This window comes from Salvelinus fontinalis, chromosome 26 (assembly GCF_029448725.1).
Source record: "Salvelinus fontinalis isolate EN_2023a chromosome 26, ASM2944872v1, whole genome shotgun sequence".
In the NCBI taxonomy this organism is placed as follows: Eukaryota; Metazoa; Chordata; class Actinopteri; order Salmoniformes; family Salmonidae; genus Salvelinus; species Salvelinus fontinalis.
In genome coordinates this window covers 8,449,412-8,470,691 of record NC_074690.1, presented here as the reverse complement: position 1 = coordinate 8,470,691, position 21,280 = coordinate 8,449,412, and the positions used below count along the sequence as shown (strand labels likewise).

Genomic DNA, 21,280 nt, shown 5'->3' with positions numbered 1-21,280 from the left:
TAGGTCAGCTCAACAGTAGAGGGACTTTAACAAGTTGTTTAGGAGTAATCAGCATGAATTAGGTCAGCTCAACAGTAGAGGGACTTCAACAAGTTGTTTAGGAGTAATCAGCATGATTTAGGTCAGCTCAACAGTTTAGGGACTGTACGTTTCAGAGAACTGCAAATGGTGGCCTTGTGGCACAAAGGAAATGAAGAGGATTTAGTACATCAAATAACTTCCCTGAGACCGAGGATATCTTTCGACCAGTTTTATTGTTTTTTAGAGGAAGACAGTGTTTAATGTGTTTCTCTTACGCTAGACTGACAGATGCATAACAGGCTGTGAAGGACAGGCAAGCTGGTTCATTCAGACAAATAATAATATTGTATCTGGTAACATTGACAGGTTTTTACAGAGTTGACAAAATATTGATGTGACGACGAATGTAACATTTCTAGAGTCTCTGCATTCCCTCTCTGCATTCCCTCTCCGCATTCCCTCTCCGCATTCCCTCTCCGCATTCCCTCTCCGCATTCCCTCTCCGCATTCCCTCTCCGCATTCCCTCTCCGCATTCCCTCTCCGCATTCCCTCTCCGCATTCCCTCTCCGCATTCCCTCTCCGCATTCCCTCTCCGCATTCCCTCTCCGCATTCCCTCTCCGCATTCCCTCTCTTCATTCCCTCTCTTCATTCTCTCTCTTCATTCCCTCTCTTCATTCCCTCTGTCAGGTTGTGTTTGCTGTGGGTAGGTAGTCCTGTCAGGTTGTGTCTGCTGTGGGTAGGTAGTCCTGTCTGCTTGTGTTTGCTGTGGGTAGGTAGTCCTGTCTGGTTGTGTTTGCTGTGGGTAGGTAGTCCTGTCAGGTTGTGTTTGCTGTGGGTAGGTAGTCCTGTCTGGTTGTGTTTGCTGTGGGTAGGTAGTCCTGTCTGGTTGTGTTTGCTGTGGGTAGGTAGTCCTGTCTGGTGGAATGGTCCAGAAACATAATCTAGATATATAACAAACAGATATATTGTTTATGGCTGCGGGTTATAGAAATAGAATCTAGATAAAAATATCATCTATGTTTTTCTGTGTTGTAGATGGCTGGTCTCTAGTTGAAGACATCGATGGGGTCGTCATGGTTCATGGACTCATTGATCACCTGTTGGGGAGGGACAGAGAGGCAATAGTTAACACCTGGTCAGACTTATTGATCACCTGTTGGGGAGGGACAGAGAGACAACAGTTAACACCTGGTCAGACTCATTGATCACCTGTTGGGGAGGGACAGAGAGGCAACAGTTAACACCTGGTCAGACTCATTGATCACCTGTTGGGGAGGGACAGAGAGGCAACAGTTAACACCTGGTCAGACTCATTGATCACCTGTTGGGGAGGGACAGAGAGACAACAGTTAACACCTGGTCAGACTCATTGATCACCTGTTGGGGAGGGACAGAGAGGCAATAGTTAACACCTGGTCATAACTGGACCCTGTGTGGCTCAGTCAGAGCATTGCACCAAGGGTCTTGGGTTCGATTCCTTTTTATGAATGCATATGCGTGACTCTAAGTGGCTTGAATGAAAGCGTATGCTAAATGGGATACTTGTTAGGCTACATAGGCTTGTTCTCGGTGTCCAACCATTCTACGTGAAACGTGCTTTGATGATTAAATCCAAAAAGTCTGATTTAATTGTAATTTTTCGTATTTGTATTTTTTTAAAGCTCTGTTGACAGTGTGCCACATTCCAGCAGCGACTTTGATGATTTTACAGGTGGTTTTCATCTGTAAAGTTGTTTCTGATTTTACAGGTAGTGTTCATCTGTAAAGTTGTTTCTGATTTTACAGGTGGTTTTCATCTGTAAAGTTGTTTCTGCGTGTCGTTAAAAAGCTAGATTACTGTACATGAACACGACACCAGCTGAATTACATTAGGTTCCGCTCACTGCACCGTTGACGTCTCACAGAGAAACAATCGTTTTCCGGATAAATCTTTGAAAAAGAACAGGAATTAATATGATAAGCGTATACTAAATTATGAAAATACTACATGTCATGTCTCTAAATCTATTTCCAGTTTACCTCTATATTGTTTATGTCTATCAGGTAGCCTTAATTCTCTCACAGCATCCAGCCTAGCTGACACAATGCTATTTCCTGGCCTCCATTGATTCAGTCACCCTCGTCTTGTCCAGGACCTACAAAGGTAGAACCTCTAAGAACATTTGAATGGGTTATGATAGAGATGTGACCATCCCCGGGTCTGTGTGTCTGAACTCATAATGTGTATACATTAGAAGCTCATAGTTACAGACCAATCAACTCAGTGAACAGGGAATCTGTGTGTCTCAAGGTTGGTTGTGGGTCCGATTGTCACGGGCCACCATTACCAAAAGCTTTCAGAAGATGGACGCTGTAAGTCTCTCTGGATAACAGCATCTGATTTTCTATGTAAACAACACGCTGGCCGTACCTGTCCATCTCTGGTCTCGATCGTCTTGATCAGAACCTTTTTGGACATTGTGGTTTCAACCATGGGTCTGGAATCCATCATGGTTTCTATAGCGACAGATGACAATGAAGAGAGGAGTTTTTCTACAGCAAATTATTGATTATTGATACAGCATATTATTGATTATTGATACAGCATATTATTGATTATTGATACAGCAAATTATTGATTATTGATACAGCAAATTATTGATTATTGATACAGCATATTATGAAGTGATTTGTAATCATTGGTGAGCGAGTATCTACAAAACAGGACCCACCTCTCAGGTTTAAGGAGGAGAAGTTTGGCAACGGAGAGGTGATTCTGAAATGAGAGGAAGAACATGGAACCTTTGAGTCAATCAGTATTCTTTGTTTCCTCATCTCTGAGCAATGTTTCAATGTCCTTCATCGTCATCACTATCATCACCATCATCATCACTATCATCACCATCATCACCATCATCATCACTATCATCGCCATCATTATCATCATCACTATCATCACCATCATCATCACTATCATCACCATCATCATCACTATCATCACCACCATCATCACCATCATCACCACCATCATCACTATCATCACCACCATCACCACCATCATCACCACCATCATCACCACCATCACCACCATCATCACTATCATCACTATCATCACCATCATCATCACTATCATCACCATCATCACTATCATCACCATCATCATCACTATCATCACCACCATCACCACCATCACCACCATCATCACCACCATCATCATCACTATCATCACCACCATCATCACTATCATCACCATCGTCATCACCATCATCACCACCATCACCACCATCATCACCATCATCACCACCATCATCACCACCATCATCACTATCATCATCACCACCATCACTATCATCACCATCATCACCATCATCATCACCATCATCACCACCATCATCACCATCATCATCACCATCATCACCACCATCATCACTATCATCACCACCATCATCACTATCATCACCATCATCACTATCATCACCACCATCATCACTATCATCACCACCATCATCACTATCATCACCATCATCACCACCATCACCACCATCATCATCACCATCATCACCACCATCATCACTATCATCACCATCATCATCACCATCATCATCACCACCATCATCACCACCATCATCACTATCATCACCATCATCACTATCATCACCACCACCACCACCATCATCACCATCATCACTATCATCACCACCATCATCACCACCATCACCACCATCACCACTGTCATCACCATCACATTCATCACCACCACCACCATCATCACATTCATCACCACCACCACCATCACCATCATCACATTCATCACCACCACCACCATCACCATCATCACCACCATCATCACCACCACCACCACATTCATCACCACCATCACATTCATCACCACCATCACATTCATCACCACCATCACCACCATCACCATCATCACCATCATCACCACCATCATCACCACCATCATCATCACCATCATCACCACCACCACATTCATCACCACCACCACCATCATCACCACCATCATCACCATCATCACTATCATCACCACCATCACCACCATCACCACCATCACCACTGTCATCACCATCACATTCATCACCACCACCACCATCATCACATTCATCACCACCACCATCATCACCACCATCACCACCATCATCACCACCATCATCACCATCATCACCACCATCACCATCATCACCACCATCATTATCACCATCATCATCACCATCATCATCACCATCATCATCATCACCACCATCACCATCATCACCACCATCATTATCACCATCACCACCACCACCACATTCATCACCACCACCACCACCATCACATTCATCACCATCACCACCACCATCACCACCACCACCACCATCATCATCATCATCACCACCATCATCATCATCACCATCATCTGCTCTCCTCTCCCTCCAGTAGTTTCCTGTAGGTAGCTATCTCTACGTCCAGGACCATTTACCTGTTCTCCTCCCCCTCCAGTAGTTTCCTGTAGGTAGCTATCTCTACGTCCAGGACCATTTACCTGCTCTCCTCTCCCTCCAGTAGTTTCCTGTAGGTAGCTATCTCTACGTCCAGGACCATTTACCTGCTCTCCTCTCCCTCCAGTAGTTTCCTGTAGGTAGCTATCTCTACGTCCAGGACCATTTACCTGTTCTCCTCCCCCTCCAGTAGTTTCCTGTAGGTAGCTATCTCTATGTCCAGGACCATTTACCTGCTCTCCTCCCCCTCCAGTAGTTTCCTGTAGGTAGCTATCTCTACGTCCTAGACCATTTACCTGTTCTCCTCCCCCTCCAGTAGTTTCCTGTAGGTAGCTATCTCTATGTCCAGGACCATTTACCTGCTCTCCTCTCCCTCCAGTAGTTTCCTGTAGGTAGCTATCTCTACGTCCAGGACCATTTACCTGCTCTCCTCTCCCTCCAGTAGTTTCCTGTAGGTAGCTATCTCTATGTCCAGGACCATTTACCTGCTCTCCTCTCCCTCCAGTAGTTTCCTGTAGGTAGCTATCTCTATGTCCAGGACCATTTACCTGCTCTCCTCCCCCTCCAGTAGTTTCCTGTAGATAGCTATCTCTATGTCCAGGACCATTTACCTGTTCTCCTCCCCCTCCAGTAGTTTCCTGTAGGTAGCTATCTCTATGTCCAGGACCATTTACCTGCTCTCCTCCCCCTCCAGTAGTTTCCTGTAGGTAGCTATCTCTATGTCCAGGACCATTTACCTGCTCTCCTCCCCCTCCAGTAGTTTCCTGTAGGTAGCTATCTCTATGTCCAGGACCATTTATCTGCTCTCCTCTCCCTCCAGTAGTTTCCTGTAGGTAGCTATCTCTATGTCCAGGACCATTTACCTGCTCTCCTCTCCCCTCCAGTAGTTTCCTGTAGTTAGCTATCTCTACGTCCAGGACCATTTACCTGCTCTCCTCCCCCTCCAGTAGTTTCCTGTAGGTAGCTATCTCTACGTCCAGGACCATTTACCTGCTCTCCTCCCCCTCCAGTAGTTTCCTGTAGGTAGCTATCTCTACGTCCAGGACCATTTACCTGCTCTCCTCTCCCTCCAGTAGTTTCCTGTAGGTAGCTATCTCTATGTCCAGGACCATTTACCTGCTCTCCTCTCCCTCCAGTAGTTTCCTGTAGGTAGCTATCTCTATGTCCAGGACCATTTACCTGCTCTCCTCTCCCTCCAGTAGTTTCCTGTAGATAGCTATCTCTACGTCCTAGACCATTTACCTGTTCTCCTCCCCCTCCAGTAGTTTCCTGTAGGTAGCTATCTCTACGTCCAGGACCATTTACCTGCTCTCCTCTCCCTCCAGTAGTTTCCTGTAGGTAGCTATCTCTACGTCCAGGACCATTTACCTGCTCTCCTCCCCCTCCAGTAGTTTCCTGTAGGTAGCTATCTCTATGTCCAGGACCATTTACCTGCTCTCCTCTCCCTCCAGTAGTTTCCTGTAGGTAGCTATATCTATGTCCAGGACCATTTACCTGCTCTCCTCCCCCTCCAGTAGTTTCCTGTAGGTAGCTATCTCTATGTCCAGGACCATTTACCTGCTCTCCTCTCCCTCCAGTAGTTTCCTGTAGGTAGCTATCTCTACGTCCAGGACCATTTACCTGCTCTCCTCTCCCTCCAGTAGTTTCCTGTAGGTAGCTATCTCTACGTCCTAGACCATTTACCTGTTCTCCTCCCCCTCCAGTAGTTTCCTGTAGGTAGCTATCTCTACGTCCTAGACCATTTACCTGTTCTCCTCCCCCTCCAGTAGTTTCCTGTAGGTAGCTATCTCTACGTCCAGGACCATTTACCTGCTCTCCTCTCCCTCCAGTAGTTTCCTGTAGGTAGCTATCTCTACGTCCAGGACCATTTACCTGCTCTCCCCCCCCTCCAGTAGTTTCCTGTAGGTAGCTATCTCTATGTCCAGGACCATTTACCTGCTCTCCTCTCCCTCCAGTAGTTTCCTGTAGGTAGCTATCTCTACGTCCTAGACCATTTACCTGTTCTCCTCCCCCTCCAGTAGTTTCCTGTAGGTAGCTATCTCTACGTCCAGGACCATTTACCTGCTCTCCTCTCCCTCCAGTAGTTTCCTGTAGGTAGCTATCTCTACGTCCAGGACCATTTACCTGCTCTCCTCCCCCTCCAGTAGTTTCCTGTAGGTAGCTATCTCTACGTCCAGGACCATTTACCTGCTCTCCTCCCCCTCCAGTAGTTTCCTGTAGGTAGCTATCTCTACGTCCTAGACCATTTACCTGCTCTCCTCCCCCTCCAGTAGTTTCCTGTAGGTAGCTATCTCTACGTCCAGGACCATTTACCTGCTCTCCTCCCCCTCCAGTAGTTTCCTGTAGGTAGCTATCTCTATGTCCAGGACCATTTACCTGCTCTCCTCTCCCTCCAGTAGTTTCCTGTAGGTAGCTATCTCTATGTCCAGGACCATTTACCTGCTCTCCTCTCCCTCCAGTAGTTTCCTGTAGGTAGCTATCTCTACGTCCTAGACCATTTACCTGTTCTCCTCCCCCTCCAGTAGTTTCCTGTAGGTAGCTATCTCTACGTCCAGGACCATTTACCTGCTCTCCTCTCCCTCCAGTAGTTTCCTGTAGGTAGCTATCTCTACGTCCTAGACCATTTACCTGTTCTCCTCCCCCTCCAGTAGTTTCCTGTAGGTAGCTATCTCTACGTCCAGGACCATTTACCTGCTCTCCTCTCCCTCCAGTAGTTTCCTGTAGGTAGCTATCTCTATGTCCAGGACCATTTACCTGCTCTCCTCTCCCTCCAGTAGTTTCCTGTAGGTAGCTATATCTATGTCCAGGACCATTTACCTGCTCTCCTCCCCCTCCAGTAGTTTCCTGTAGGTAGCTATCTCTATGTCCAGGACCATTTACCTGCTCTCCTCTCCCTCCAGTAGTTTCCTGTAGGTAGCTATCTCTACGTCCAGGACCATTTACCTGCTCTCCTCCCCCTCCAGTAGTTTCCTGTAGGTAGCTATCTCTACGTCCTAGACCATTTACCTGTTCTCCTCCCCCTCCAGTAGTTTCCTGTAGGTAGCTATCTCTACGTCCAGGACCATTTACCTGCTCTCCTCTCCCTCCAGTAGTTTCCTGTAGGTAGCTATCTCTACGTCCAGGACCATTTACCTGCTCTCCCCCCCCTCCAGTAGTTTCCTGTAGGTAGCTATCTCTATGTCCAGGACCATTTACCTGCTCTCCTCTCCCTCCAGTAGTTTCCTGTAGGTAGCTATCTCTACGTCCTAGACCATTTACCTGTTCTCCTCCCCCTCCAGTAGTTTCCTGTAGGTAGCTATCTCTACGTCCAGGACCATTTACCTGCTCTCCTCTCCCTCCAGTAGTTTCCTGTAGGTAGCTATCTCTACGTCCAGGACCATTTACCTGCTCTCCTCCCCCTCCAGTAGTTTCCTGTAGGTAGCTATCTCTACGTCCAGGACCATTTACCTGCTCTCCTCCCCCTCCAGTAGTTTCCTGTAGGTAGCTATCTCTACGTCCTAGACCATTTACCTGCTCTCCTCCCCCTCCAGTAGTTTCCTGTAGGTAGCTATCTCTATGTCCAGGACCATTTACCTGCTCTCCTCTCCCTGCAGTAGTTTCCTGTAGGTAGCTATCTCTATGTCCAGGACCATTTACCTGCTCTCCTCCCCCTCCAGTAGTTTCCTGTAGGTAGCTATCTCTATGTCCAGGACCATTTACCTGCTCTCCTCTCCCTCCAGTAGTTTCCTGTAGGTAGCTATCTCTACGTCCAGGACCATTTACCTGCTCTCCTCCCCCTCCAGTAGTTTCCTGTAGGTAGCTATCTCTACGTCCTAGACCATTTACCTGTTCTCCTCCCCCTCCAGTAGTTTCCTGTAGGTAGCTATCTCTACGTCCAGGACCATTTACCTGCTCTCCTCTCCCTCCAGTAGTTTCCTGTAGGTAGCTATCTCTACGTCCTAGACCATTTACCTGTTCTCCTCCCCCTCCAGTAGTTTCCTGTAGGTAGCTATCTCTACGTCCTAGACCATTTACCTGTTCTCCTCCCCCTCCAGTAGTTTCCTGTAGGTAGCTATCTCTACGTCCAGGACCATTTACCTGCTCTCCTCTCCCTCCAGTAGTTTCCTGTAGGTAGCTATCTCTAAAACCTAGACCATTTACCTGTTCTCCTCCCCCTCCAGTAGTTTCCTGTAGGTAGCTATCTCTACGTCCAGGACCATTTACCTGCTCTCCTCTCCCTCCAGTAGTTTCCTGTAGGTAGCTATCTCTACGTCCAGGACCATTTACCTGCTCTCCTCCCCCTCCAGTAGTTTCCTGTAGGTAGCTATCTCTATGTCCAGGACCATTTACCTGCTCTCCTCTCCCTCCAGTAGTTTCCTGTAGGTAGCTATCTCTACGTCCAGGACCATTTACCTGCTCTCCTCCCCCTCCAGTAGTTTCCTGTAGGTAGCTATCTCTACGTCCAGGACCATTTACCTGCTCTCCTCCCTGTCCAGTAGTTTCCTGTAGGTAGCTATCTCTACGTCCTAGACCATTTACCTGTTCTCCTCCCCCTCCAGTAGTTTCCTGTAGGTAGCTATCTCTACGTCCAGGACCATTTACCTGCTCTCCTCTCCCTCCAGTAGTTTCCTGTAGGTAGCTATCTCTACGTCCAGGACCATTTACCTGCTCTCCTCTCCCTCCAGTAGTTTCCTGTAGGTAGCTATCTCTACGTCCTAGACCATTTACCTGTTCTCCTCCCCCTCCAGTAGTTTCCTGTAGGTAGCTATCTCTATGTCCAGGACCATTTACCTGCTCTCCTCTCCCTCCAGTAGTTTCCTGTAGGTAGCTATCTCTACGTCCTAGACCATTTACCTGTTCTCCTCCCCCTCCAGTAGTTTCCTGTAGGTAGCTATCTCTACGTCCAGGACCATTTACCTGCTCTCCTCTCCCTCCAGTAGTTTCCTGTAGGTAGCTATCTCTACGTCCAGGACCATTTACCTGCTCTCCTCCCCCTCCAGTAGTTTCCTGTAGGTAGCTATCTCTATGTCCAGGACCATTTACCTGCTCTCCTCTCCCTCCAGTAGTTTCCTGTAGGTAGCTATCTCTATGTCCAGGACCATTTACCTGCTCTCCTCTCCCTCCAGTAGTTTCCTGTAGGTAGCTATCTCTACGTCCTAGACCATTTACCTGTTCTCCTCCCCCTCCAGTAGTTTCCTGTAGGTAGCTATCTCTACGTCCAGGACCATTTACCTGCTCTCCTCTCCCTCCAGTAGTTTCCTGTAGGTAGCTATCTCTACGTCCAGGACCATTTACCTGTTCTCCTCCCCCTCCAGTAGTTTCCTGTAGGTAGCTATCTCTACGTCCAGGACCATTTACCTGCTCTCCTCTCCCTCCAGTAGTTTCCTGTAGGTAGCTATCTCTACGTCCAGGACCATTTACCTGTTCTCCTCCCCCTCCAGTAGTTTCCTGTAGGTAGCTATCTCTACGTCCAGGACCATTTACCTGTTCTCCTCCCCCTCCAGTAGTTTCCTGTAGGTAGCTATCTCTACGTCCAGGACCATTTACCTGTTCTCCTCCCCCTCCAGTAGTTTCCTGTAGGTAGCTATCTCTACGTCCTAGACCATTTACCTGCTCTCCTCCCCCTCCAGTAGTTTCCTGTAGGTAGCTATCTCTATGTCCAGGACCATTTACCTGCTCTCCTCTCCCTCCAGTAGTTTCCTGTAGGTAGCTATCTCTATGTCCAGGGCCATCTACCTGCTCTCCTTCCCCTCCAGTAGTTTCCTGTAGGTAGCTATCTCTATGTCCAGGACAATTTACCTGCTCTCCTCTCCCTCCAGTAGTTTCCTGTAGGTAGCTATCTCTACGTCCAGGACCATTTACCTGCTCTCCTCCCCCTCCAGTAGTTTCCTGTAGGTAGCTATCTCTACGTCCAGGACCATTTACCTGCTCTCCTCCCCCTCCAGGAGTTTCCTGTAGGTAGCTATCTCTATGTCCAGGACCATTTACCTGCTCTCCTCTCCCTCCAGTAGTTTCCTGTAGGTAGCTATCTCTATGTCCAGGACCATTTACCTGCTCTCCTCTCCCTCCAGTAGTTTCCTGTAGGTAGCTATCTCTACGTCCAGGACCATTTACCTGCTCTCCTCCCCCTCCAGTAGTTTCCTGTAGGCAGCTATCTCTATGTCCAGGACCATTTACCTGCTCTCCTCTCCCTCCAGTAGTTTCCTGTAGGTAGCTATCTCTACGTCCTAGACCATTTACCTGTTCTCCTCCCCCTCCAGTAGTTTCCTGTAAGTAGCTATCTCTACGTCCAGGACCATTTACCTGTTCTCCTCCCCCTCCAGTAGTTTCCTGTAGGTAGCTATCTCTATGTCCAGGACCATTTACCTGCTCTCCTCTCCCTCCAGTAGTTTCCTGTAGGTAGCTATCTCTACGTCCTAGACCATTTACCTGTTCTCCTCCCCCTCCAGTAGTTTCCTGTAGGTAGCTATCTCTATGTCCAGGGCCATCTTGACATTGAGGAGATCCTGGTATTCTCTGAGGTGTCTGGCCATCTCATCCTTCATGTTCCTAATGTCCTCCTCCAGACCACTGACGTTGTCCTGGTAACCAGATGACTCCATACTGAAGTTCTCCTCCATCTCCCTCATCTGGCGCTCCATAGACTCATTCTGAGAGGAGAGAGAAGAGAGGGAGAGAGGGGGGGGGAGAGGGGATAGACAGAGTGGAGAGAGAGGAGGAGAGCGAAGATAGAGCAGAGGGGGAGAGAGGGGGGGAGAGCGAAGATAGAGCAGAGGGGAGAGAGAGGAGGAGAGCGAAGATAGAGCAGAGGGGGAGAGAGAGGGGGAGAGCGAAGATAGAGCAGAGGGGAGAGAGAGGAGGAGAGCGAAGATAGAGCAGAGGGGAGAGAGAGGAGGAGAGCGAAGATAGAGCAGAGGGGGAGAGAGAGGGGGAGAGCGAAGATAGAGCAGAGGGGAGAGAGAGAAGATAGAGCAGAGGGGGAGAGAGAGGGGGAGAGGGGATAGACAGAGGGGGAGAGAGAGGGGGAGAGGGGATAGACAGAGGGGAGAGAGAGGGGGAGAGCGAAGATAGAGCAGAGGGGAGAGAGAGAAGATAGAGCAGAGGGGGAGAGAGAGGGGGAGAGGGGATAGACAGAGGGGGAGAGAGAGGGGGAGAGGGGATAGACAGAGGGAGAGAGAGGGGGGGAGAGCGAAGATAGAGCAGAGGGGAGAGAGAGGAGGAGAGCGAAGATAGAGCAGAGGGGAGAGAGAGAAGATAGAGCAGAGGGGGAGAGAGAGGGGGAGAGCGAAGATAGAGCAGAGGGGAGAGAGAGAAGATAGAGCAGAGGGGGAGAGAGAGGGGGAGAGCGAAGATAGAGCAGAGGGGAGAGAGAGAAGATAGAGCAGAGGGGGAGAGAGAGGGGGAGAGCGAAGATAGAGCAGAGGGGAGAGAGAGGAGGAGAGCGAAGATAGAGCAGAGGGGGAGAGAGAGGGGGAGAGCGAAGATAGAGCAGAGGGGAGAGAGAGAAGATAGAGCAGAGGGGAGAGAGAGGGGGAGAGGGGATAGACAGAGGGGGAGAGAGAGGGGGAGAGGGGATAGACAGAGGGAGAGAGAGGGGGGGAGAGCGAAGATAGAGCAGAGGGGAGAGAGAGGAGGAGAGCGAAGATAGAGCAGAGGGGAGAGAGAGAAGATAGAGCAGAGGGGGAGAGAGAGGGGGAGAGCGAAGATAGAGCAGAGGGGAGAGAGAGAAGATAGAGCAGAGGGGGAGAGAGAGGGGGAGAGCGAAGATAGAGCAGAGGGGAGAGAGAGAAGATAGAGCAGAGGGGGAGAGAGAGGGGGAGAGCGAAGATAGAGCAGAGGGGAGAGAGAGGAGGAGAGCGAAGATAGAGCAGAGGGGGAGAGAGAGGGGGAGAGCGAAGATAGAGCAGAGGGGAGAGAGAGGAGGAGAGCGAAGATAGAGCAGAGGGGAGAGAGAGGGGGAGAGCGAAGATAGAGCAGAGGGGAGAGACGGAGGGAGAGAGAGAGGGAGAGAGAGGAGGAGAGCGAAGATAGAGCAGAGGGGAGAGAGAGAGGGATAGACAGAGGGAGAGAGAGAGGGGATAGACAGCGGGGGAGAGAGCAGAGGGGATAGACAGAGGGAGAGACAGAGGGAGAGAGAGAGGGAAGACAGCGGGGGAGAGAGAGCGAGCGAGGGAGGGGGAGGAGATAAAGAGCAGGTGGAAAATGCTCAAACAGAAAATGCTGACTCACTAGACAGATTCCTCTTAGTGTGACAGGTGCTGTACTCACGCTTCCCTTCAGGGCATCGATCTCACAGGTGAGTGCCTGCACCTGGCGTCTGTAGTCATTACCCTCCTGCTTAGCAATACGTAGAGACTCGTTGTTACGGGCTGCAGAATCAGTCAGGTCAGCAAACTGCAGACAGGAGAGATAGACCTGAGACTGTCAATAGGCATGTCTTAACACTGTACAGGAGAGATAGACCTGAGACTGTCAATAGGCATGTCTTAACACTGTACAGGAGAGATAGACCTGAGACTGTCAATAGGTGTGGGTATAGGGGGCAGATAGTAACTCCTGCAGGGTGTAGGGTATAGGGGGCAGACAGTAACTCCTGCAGGGTGTAGGGGGCAGACAGTAACTCCTGCAGGGTGTAGGGGGCAGACAGTAACTCCTGTAGGGTGTAGGGTATAGGGTGCAGACAGTAACTCCTGCAGGGTGTAGGGGGCAGACAGTAACTCCTGCAGGGTGTAGGGGGCAGACAGTAACTCCTGTAGGGTGTAGGGTATAGGGTGCAGACAGTAACTCCTGCAGGGTGTAGGGGGCAGACAGTAACTCCTGCAGGGTGTAGGGGGCAGACAGTAACTCCTGCAGGGTGTAGGGTGCAGACAGTAACTCCTGCAGGGTGCAGGGTATAGGGTGTAGACAGTAACTCCTGCAGGGTGTAGGGGGCAGACAGTAACTCTTGCAGGGTGTAGGGTGTAGGGTGTAGACAGTAACTCCTGCAGGGTGTAGGGGGCAGACAGTAACACCTGCAGGGTATAGGGGGCAGACAGTAACTCCTGCAGGGTGTAGGGTATAGGGTGTAGACAGTAACTCCTGCAGGGTGTAGGGGGCAGACAGTAACTCTTGCAGGGTGTAGGGTGTAGGGTGTAGACAGTAACTCCTGCAGGGTGTAGGGTATAGGGGGCAGACAGTAACTCCTGCAGGGTGTAGGGGGCAGACAGTAACTCCTGCAGGGTATAGGGGGCAGACAGTAACTCCTGCAGGGTGTAGGGGGCAGACAGTAACTCCTGCAGGGTGTAGGGGGCAGACAGTAACTCCTGCAGGGTGTAGGGTATAGGGGGCAGACAGTAACTCCTGCAGGGTGTAGGGTATAGGGGGCAGACAGTAACTCCTGCAGGGTATAGGGGGCAGACAGTAACTCCTGCAGGGTGTAGGGGGCAGACAGTAACTCCTGCAGGGTGTAGGGGGCAGACAGTAACTCCTGCAGGGTATAGGGGGCAGACAGTAACTCCTGCAGGGTGTAGGGGGCAGACAGTAACTCCTGCAGGGTGTAGGGTATAGGGTGCAGACAGTAACTCCTGCAGGGTGTAGGGTATAGGGGGCAGACAGTAACTCCTGCAGGGTGTAGGGTATAGGGGGCAGACAGTAACTCCTGCAGGGTGTAGGGTGTAGGGTGTAGACAGTAACTCCTGCAGGGTGTAGGGTGTAGGGGGCAGACAGTAACTCCTGCAGGGTGTAGGGTATAGGGTGTAGACAGTAACTCCTGCAGGGTGTAGGGTATAGGGTGTAGACAATAACTCCTGCAGGGTGTAGGGTGTAGACAGTAACTCCTGCAGGGTGTAGGGTATAGGGTGTAGACAGTAACTCCTGCAGGGTGTAGGGTATAGGGTGTAGACAGTAACTCCTGCAGGGTGTAGGGTGTAGACAGTAACTCCTGCAGGGTGTAGGGTATAGGGTGTAGACAGTAACTCCTGCAGGGTGTAGGGTGTAGACAGTAACTCCTGCAGGGTGTAGGGTATAGGGTGTAGACAGTAACTCCTGCAGGGTGTAGGGTGTAGACAGTAACTCCTGCAGGGTGTAGGGTATAGGGTGTAGACAGTAACTCCTGCAGGGTGTAGGGTGTAGACAGTAACTCCTGCAGGGTGTAGGGTATAGGGTGTAGACAGTAACTCCTGTAGGGTATAGGGTGTAGACAGTAACTCCTGCAGGGTGTAGGGTGTAGACAGTAACTCCTGCAGGGTGTAGGGTATAGGGTGTAGACAGTAACTCCTGCAGGGTGTAGGGGGCAGACAGTAACTCCTGCAGGGTTGTCACGTTCCTGACCTATTTCTGTTAGTTTGTTCTGTGTGTTAGTTGGTCAGGACGTGAGGTTGGGTGGGCATTCTATGTTTTCTGTTTCTGTGTTGGTTTTGGGTTGCCTGGTATGGCTCTTAATTAGAGGCAGGTGTTTGGCGTTCCTCTAATTAAGAGTCATATTTAGGTAGGCGTTGTCACAGTGTTCGTTGTGGGTGATTGTCTTCCGTGTCTGTGTATATGTTTACACCATACGGGACTGTTTACGGTTTGTTCGGTTTATGTAGTCTGTTCCCTATTCGTGCGTTCTTCTTGTTTCATGTAAGTTCGTCGTCTAGGTCTGTCTACACCGTTTGTTGTTTTTGTTAGTTTAGTTAAGTTCGTGTTTTCGTAAAATAAATATGTGTTCAAACTCCACTGCGCCTTGGTTCGATCAATACTCCTCCCTTTTCGGGCGAAGAGGAGGAGGACCGCCGTTACAAGGGTGTAGGGTGCAGACAGTAACTCCTGCAGGGTATAGGGGGCAGACAGTAACTCCTGCAGGGTATAGGGGGCAGACAGTAACTCCTGCAGGGTATAGGGGGCAGACAGTAACTCCTGCAGGGTATAGGGGGCAGACAGTAACTCCTGCAGGGTGTAGGGGGCAGACAGTAACTCCTGCAGGGTATAGGGGGCAGACAGTAACTCCTGCAGGGTGTAGGGTGCAGACAGTAACTCCTGCAGGGTGTAGGGTGCAGACAGTAACTCCTGCAGGGTGTAGGGTGCAGACAGTAACACCTGCAGGGTATAGGGGGCAGACAGTAACTCCTGCAGGGTGTAGGGTATAGGGTGTAGACAGTAACTCCTGCAGGGTGTAGGGTGCAGACAGTAACTCCTGCAGGGTGCAGGGTGTAGGGGGCAGACAGTAACTCCTGCAGGGTGTAGGGTATAGGGGGCAGACAGTAACTCCTGCAGGGTGTAGGGTATAGGGGGCAGACAATAACTCCTGCAGCGGTGCGGTGAGGCTCTCCCTCCCTCCCTCCCTCACTCCCTCTGCTCTCCCTCCCTCCCTCCCTCCCTCCCTCCCTCCCTCCCTCCCTCCGCTCTCCCTCCCTCCCTCCCTCCCTCCCTCCCTCCCTCCCTCCCTCTGCTCTCCCTCCCTCCCTCCCTCCCTCCCTCCCTCCCTCCCTCCCTCTGCCCTCCCTCCCTCCCTCCCTCCCTCCCTCCCTCCCTCCCTCCCTCTGCTCTCCCTCTCTCCCTCCCTCTGCCCTCCCTCCCTCCCTCCCTCTGCTCTCCCTCTCTCCCTCCGTCTGCCCTCCCTCCCTCCCTCCCTCCCTCTGCCATCCCTGCCTTCGCCCCCACTCCCTCCCTCCCCCCTCCCTCCCTCCCTTCCCTCTGTTGAGAAAAGGGGACAGTCTTCCAGCTGATGGCAAAACTCAAGTCACACTGCATTATTTCTGCCCCATGCACCAATTCATGTTGTTACTCCGATGTCCAGATAAAGTGGAATATTCCTCGAAGTAAAGAAAGACCAGCCTCCATTAGTAGGGAGAAGGCATGTCTGGCTTCTAGAAGTGTTGAATACAAAGTGTTGACAGAGCTGAGTAACAACGTAAACATGAAGTCACTCATATAAGCAGCAGGTCTGTGCTGTATTCCTTGAGTCTCTCTCTAGTCATGGTTCTAAATGTTTTGAAATCTCTCAGTATCAACTTTGCTGTGTGTTCAAGGCTTCTTTTTCCGTCTATGGAGCGTGGAAACTGCAGACACGTGATCTGATCTGACTGGCCTGCGCTAGTCCTATAGGTGCACTTGATTTGCTCTCTGGGCCTGCCGGGTAGGTCGGAGTTCTACATCCAGACACATGAAATGGTTCAAAATGGGAACACGTTGTCTTCCCGGCACTAGGGCTGCTGAAACAAGTGCACCTACCTTCCGACACATGAAATGGATTAATATGGGTTAGGGGACTACTGCTGTAGGATATAGGGTATAGGGTGCAGCCTACCTTGGACTTGTACCAGTCTAAAGACTCCTGTAGGGTATGGGGTGTAGGGTATAGGGTGCAGCCTACCTTGGACTTGTACCAGTCTAAAGACTCCTGTAGGGTATGGGGTGTAGGGTATAGGGTGCAGCCTACCTTGGACTTGTACCAGTCTAAAGACTCCTGTAGGGTATGGGGTGTAGGGTATAGGGTGCAGCCTACCTTGGACTTGTACCAGTCTAAAGACTCCTGTAGGGTATGGGGTGTAGGGTATAGGGTGCAGCCTACCTTGGACTTGTACCAGTCGTCTGACTCCTGCATGTTCTTGGAGGCCAGGTTCTCGTACTGAGAGCGGACGTCCCGGAGAGCGCCCGTCAGGTCTGGCTTCACCACATCAATGTCCATCTGCACCTGCTGCGACACCTGCACCTGAGACTGCAGCTCCAACAGCTCCTACAGACAGGGGTCAGAGGTCAGAGAGGGGTCAGCACCTGAGACTGCAGCTCCAACAGCTCCTACAGACAGGAGACAGGGGTCAGAGAGGGGTCAGCACCTGAGACTGCAGCTCCAACAGCTCCTACAGACAGGAGTCAGGGGTCAGAGAGGGGTCAGCTGCACCTGAGACTGCAGCTCCCACAGACAGGGGTTAGAAAGAGATCCTATGAATTAGGTTAGAAGAGTTAGCGAGGTAACTTTGGTTAACTCTGAGTTCATCTCGGGATAGACAGTCATTGGAATGTGGCCCAGCTTTAAGCCAGGTAAATTTCTATGGCAACGAATCCTTCAGAACGAACCTGCTCCGGGGAAAGCTAACTCACAGCTAACTTCACTTACCCTGAATGAAATGACTGAGCCACGAGTTGAAGACCAATGAAATCAGATTCCCTCTTGCAAATATTGTGTCATCATCCCCTTTATTTGAGGAAGACGACAAATGAAATATTTGATGAATCAAATGTTGTGTGTAAAAAAATGTAATATTAAAATACCTACCACATTATTTAGTAATCACAGAATTTGAAACTTCTGGAATTGTAAAACTTTTGTATGACTGAATAACATGTATTTTATCGATAGGAGGGGAAGGTCGATTGATAAGCACACCAAAGACGGCATTAACGATAAGTAACAAAAATAAAAATGGTACGTCTTGAAGCCTATTTCACACCATAACCTGCTGAATTTGCAAGATAATATTTTTTGATTTCGGTACAAATATATGTGGCACTGACTAGGGCTGTGGCGGTCATTCAATTTTGTCAGCCGGTATCAAGCAAATAACTGCTCACGGTAATTGACCGTTAATTAACATAAACACGTTTAGAATCTCCCGGCTTCCTGCAGGCCTTTGGAACATCTACATTTTAAAAAGTCTAATAAATCCATGTGATATAGCCTACACCATCACAATAAATCCATTATTTATTGTAGACAGGTCTAAAGAAACATGATATGATGAAAATAAGAATTTATTCTTAACTGACTTGCCTAGTTAAATATACATAAAAAAGGAAGGCTGTCTTCTATGCACATAAATAGCGAGTGGAAGATGCTATTCCCGTGGTTCATTTTCATGCCAGCCAGGTAAACGAAGCAATGTGCTTCGTATTAGGAAAGTTGAGAAATAAACATAGTAGGCCTAGCCTATAGAAAGCTGATGGGATCCTCCTCTTTTTAGTAGAGGCCATCACTCGGTTTTCTCCCGCAATTGCATAGCCTATAGAAATGTTTCGCAACATGAGCTCATGGGCTCTCAATTAGTGTTTGATTAGATGTTCCATTACATTTGCATTGATGTCAGAGTGATTACAGGGACAATAGAGTGCTGAGTCCCAGGCAGGTAGCAAGTTTGGTAGACTACTATCTGACCAGCAGCAGCATCAGAGCTTGGAGAAGCCTAATTACCGCGACTAAACGGTCAGGTGGAATTTGACTGCCATCATGACTCGTGACCGCAGGTGTGGTGGTAATACGTTCACCATAACAGCCCTAACAATGACTCGAACCATGGATTGATGTTTCACCACTGCCACTCTCATGACTCAATGACGTGTTCGGCATTCAACTAGCCAGGTGCGACACACTCAATACATTTACAAGCCCGCTAGAGTAAGCTGCAGGCAGACGAGCAATTTCCACCGCCGTAGTACGGATAAAGTCTGAGCTGGAATGTGAAGCTATCTAAAGCTGATTAGCTTTAGATAACCCAGAGTAGATGTAGCATGTTTCGTAGGATATCCCTCTGGGGTTAGAGGTCAGGGGTCAAAGAAGAGGGAGGGTGTGTGAGATAGTGTGTGGGTGTGTCAGTGTTGTTGTGTGTGTGTGTGTGCATGGGTATGTGTGTGTTCTGACCTCATCGTGTAGTTTCTTCAGGAAGTTGATCTCCTCCTGAAGCGATTCCACCTTCCTCTCCAGGTCCAGACGAGACAGAGCTGCGTTGTCCACATCCTGAATACAACACGATGAACAGTGATAACCACACACACATTTTCTTCATAGGTCAAGACAGAAATGTCCTCATGAAGCTAATTATTTCTCTCTCGCCTCTCTTTCTGTAACTGACCGAGAGACTACCAGAGCCAGACGGGTCACATTGTGTCTCACTCTGATAACCCTGGCCGGTCCCCCATCCCTCCCTCCCTCCTCCAGACAGAACTCTAGTGCCCTGCTATCCTCCCCTCTGCTCCATTTGTCTCCTACAGCAGCCAAAAGACTTCTCCCACTGCTGCCAAAATAGAGGCCTGGTCAGCCAGCCGTACTGACAGAGTCTCCTACAGAAGCCAACAGACCTCTCCCACTGCTGCCAAAATAGAGGCCTGGTCAGCCAGCCGAACTAACAGTCTCCTACAGAAGCCAACAGCCAGTCACCTAGAGCCAGCCATCTCTACAGCAGGCTGAGGGCCTGAGCCAGGTCTGCAGTGGTAGACCCCATGATAAATACATGGGTGGTATGGCTCAGAAGCTCTGCAGCAGCCATCTCTACAGCAGGTCTGGATGGGTGGCTGGCAGAGCAGGACCTGGCCTGTTGGGTCCACCCGGAGATCGGGACCCCTAGATAGCATGTGTTTAGAATGACAGTAAATGAGCTTTAAAACAGCTTGAACATTTCTCTCTCAGCCTCATGGTAAAAGGTGTAGACTGGCAGGAAGTTAGCTCAGGGAATCTGGAATGACGGTATAATCCTTGTCCGGCAGGAACATCTATTTTTATGGATTTTGATGCATTATTTGAACTTAAAATGTGAATACAGGCAAATGTCCTAAATGGATCAGGAATGAGCAGGGGCAGCTATACCATCAGGACTCCTTATTCATGTCCTCATTACATCTAGTGCAACAAGACCACTCATGGTCTGGAATGTTCTCTACTGTTGATAGATGTAAACAAACAATAATCACCATGGTTACAACCATGACCCGTCACCTGCACCTGCCTGATAGATTAAAATAGAACATGGACATTTCATTTGGAGTCTGTCGTAGCTGAATCAGAATTAGTTGGGTAACATAGATAAATAAGATGTTTTATTTACATAATATGCTTATGTGGGATACTTGTCATTAGAATGTCTCCCTTTGGACTATACTGTTGACAGTTGCAGTTATCCCTTCTCAGCTGGGGCTCAGTCACTTGGGGCCCAGAGAGGGGAGAGGTCAGGCTTATCTACCACATGTCCCTGGTGCTATGCAGAATATCAGAAAGGGAAGAGAACAGAATGGAACATTGTCTTCATATGTGAATGTGTCTGTAACTATTCCTAAACCATGTGAAGGGATGGCGTGATTAATGGGGAACCAGTTAGTTATCTCCACAATGTCTGCAAGCCAGTCACTCCCTCCTTTTCTCATTGGGGGAGGAGTATGGCAGTGTCTGGAACCATTGTATGTCCCCTCTGATGTTGCACTAATCTTGAGATAGTATATGACCTAGAAGTCACTCCCCTCAGTGAGCTTGTCCAGGAGTGGGGAGAGGAGGGGGTGTTCTTGAGATGGGAGAATCTAAAGTTGACAATTGATATATGCCATTGGATGAGGTAATGTTTTGGTACTATGAAGTACCAAGAACGAGATTAGAACCTCGTCTTAGAGACCAAACTGAACGATAATGTATAGCTAATGCTATCTGGCTATGGGATACTCCTCTCTCAAGTAAAAGGCCCTTTGTGGAGTTCCTGAGATCTGTGGTTCGTCTTGAAAGTTGAGAGGGGTGTATCTTGGCTATAAAAGATCTTTGTATTCTCTTATAGGCACTCTCAGAATTTATTTATAGACACTGAATTGATCTGAGAGTCAAAGGGCTATGGTGAAGCTCATTTGATTAAAGATGAAGTTTAAATATAACTCTGAGTTGTGTGTGGTTTGTAAACTCTCCTCATTTAGTAATACAGGAAATGACCACGACAAGTCATAAAGCACCCAAGGAGAAACTACATTGCTACTGTCTATACCAGCTGAATGAGGAAGAAAAATGAAATTTTTGTCAACGTAAAACATCAACTCTGTCAGAGTGATAGAATGGCTGTTTTTATTGTCGATGTTTAGATTTAAAAAATTCCATATTTT

General features: G+C 49.1%; 1 protein-coding gene across 1 annotated transcript in view; it reads right to left on the bottom strand.

The window, feature by feature from the left end:
- Positions 1-235: 235 nt before the first annotated feature.
- LOC129823610 (vimentin-like) overlaps positions 236-21,280 on the bottom strand; it is a 33,316-nt gene continuing 12,271 nt past the window's right edge. Inside the window, exons 3-9 of the mRNA XM_055882468.1 lie at positions 19,071-19,166; positions 17,007-17,171; positions 12,746-12,871; positions 10,907-11,127; positions 2,735-2,778; positions 2,434-2,519; positions 236-1,120 (exon numbers count right to left, since the gene is read on the bottom strand). Coding sequence (XP_055738443.1) covers positions 1,070-1,120; positions 2,434-2,519; positions 2,735-2,778; positions 10,907-11,127; positions 12,746-12,871; positions 17,007-17,171; positions 19,071-19,166 — 789 coding nt within the window. The 3' untranslated portion in view covers positions 236-1,069. The remainder of the gene's footprint in view (positions 1,121-2,433; positions 2,520-2,734; positions 2,779-10,906; positions 11,128-12,745; positions 12,872-17,006; positions 17,172-19,070; positions 19,167-21,280) is intronic.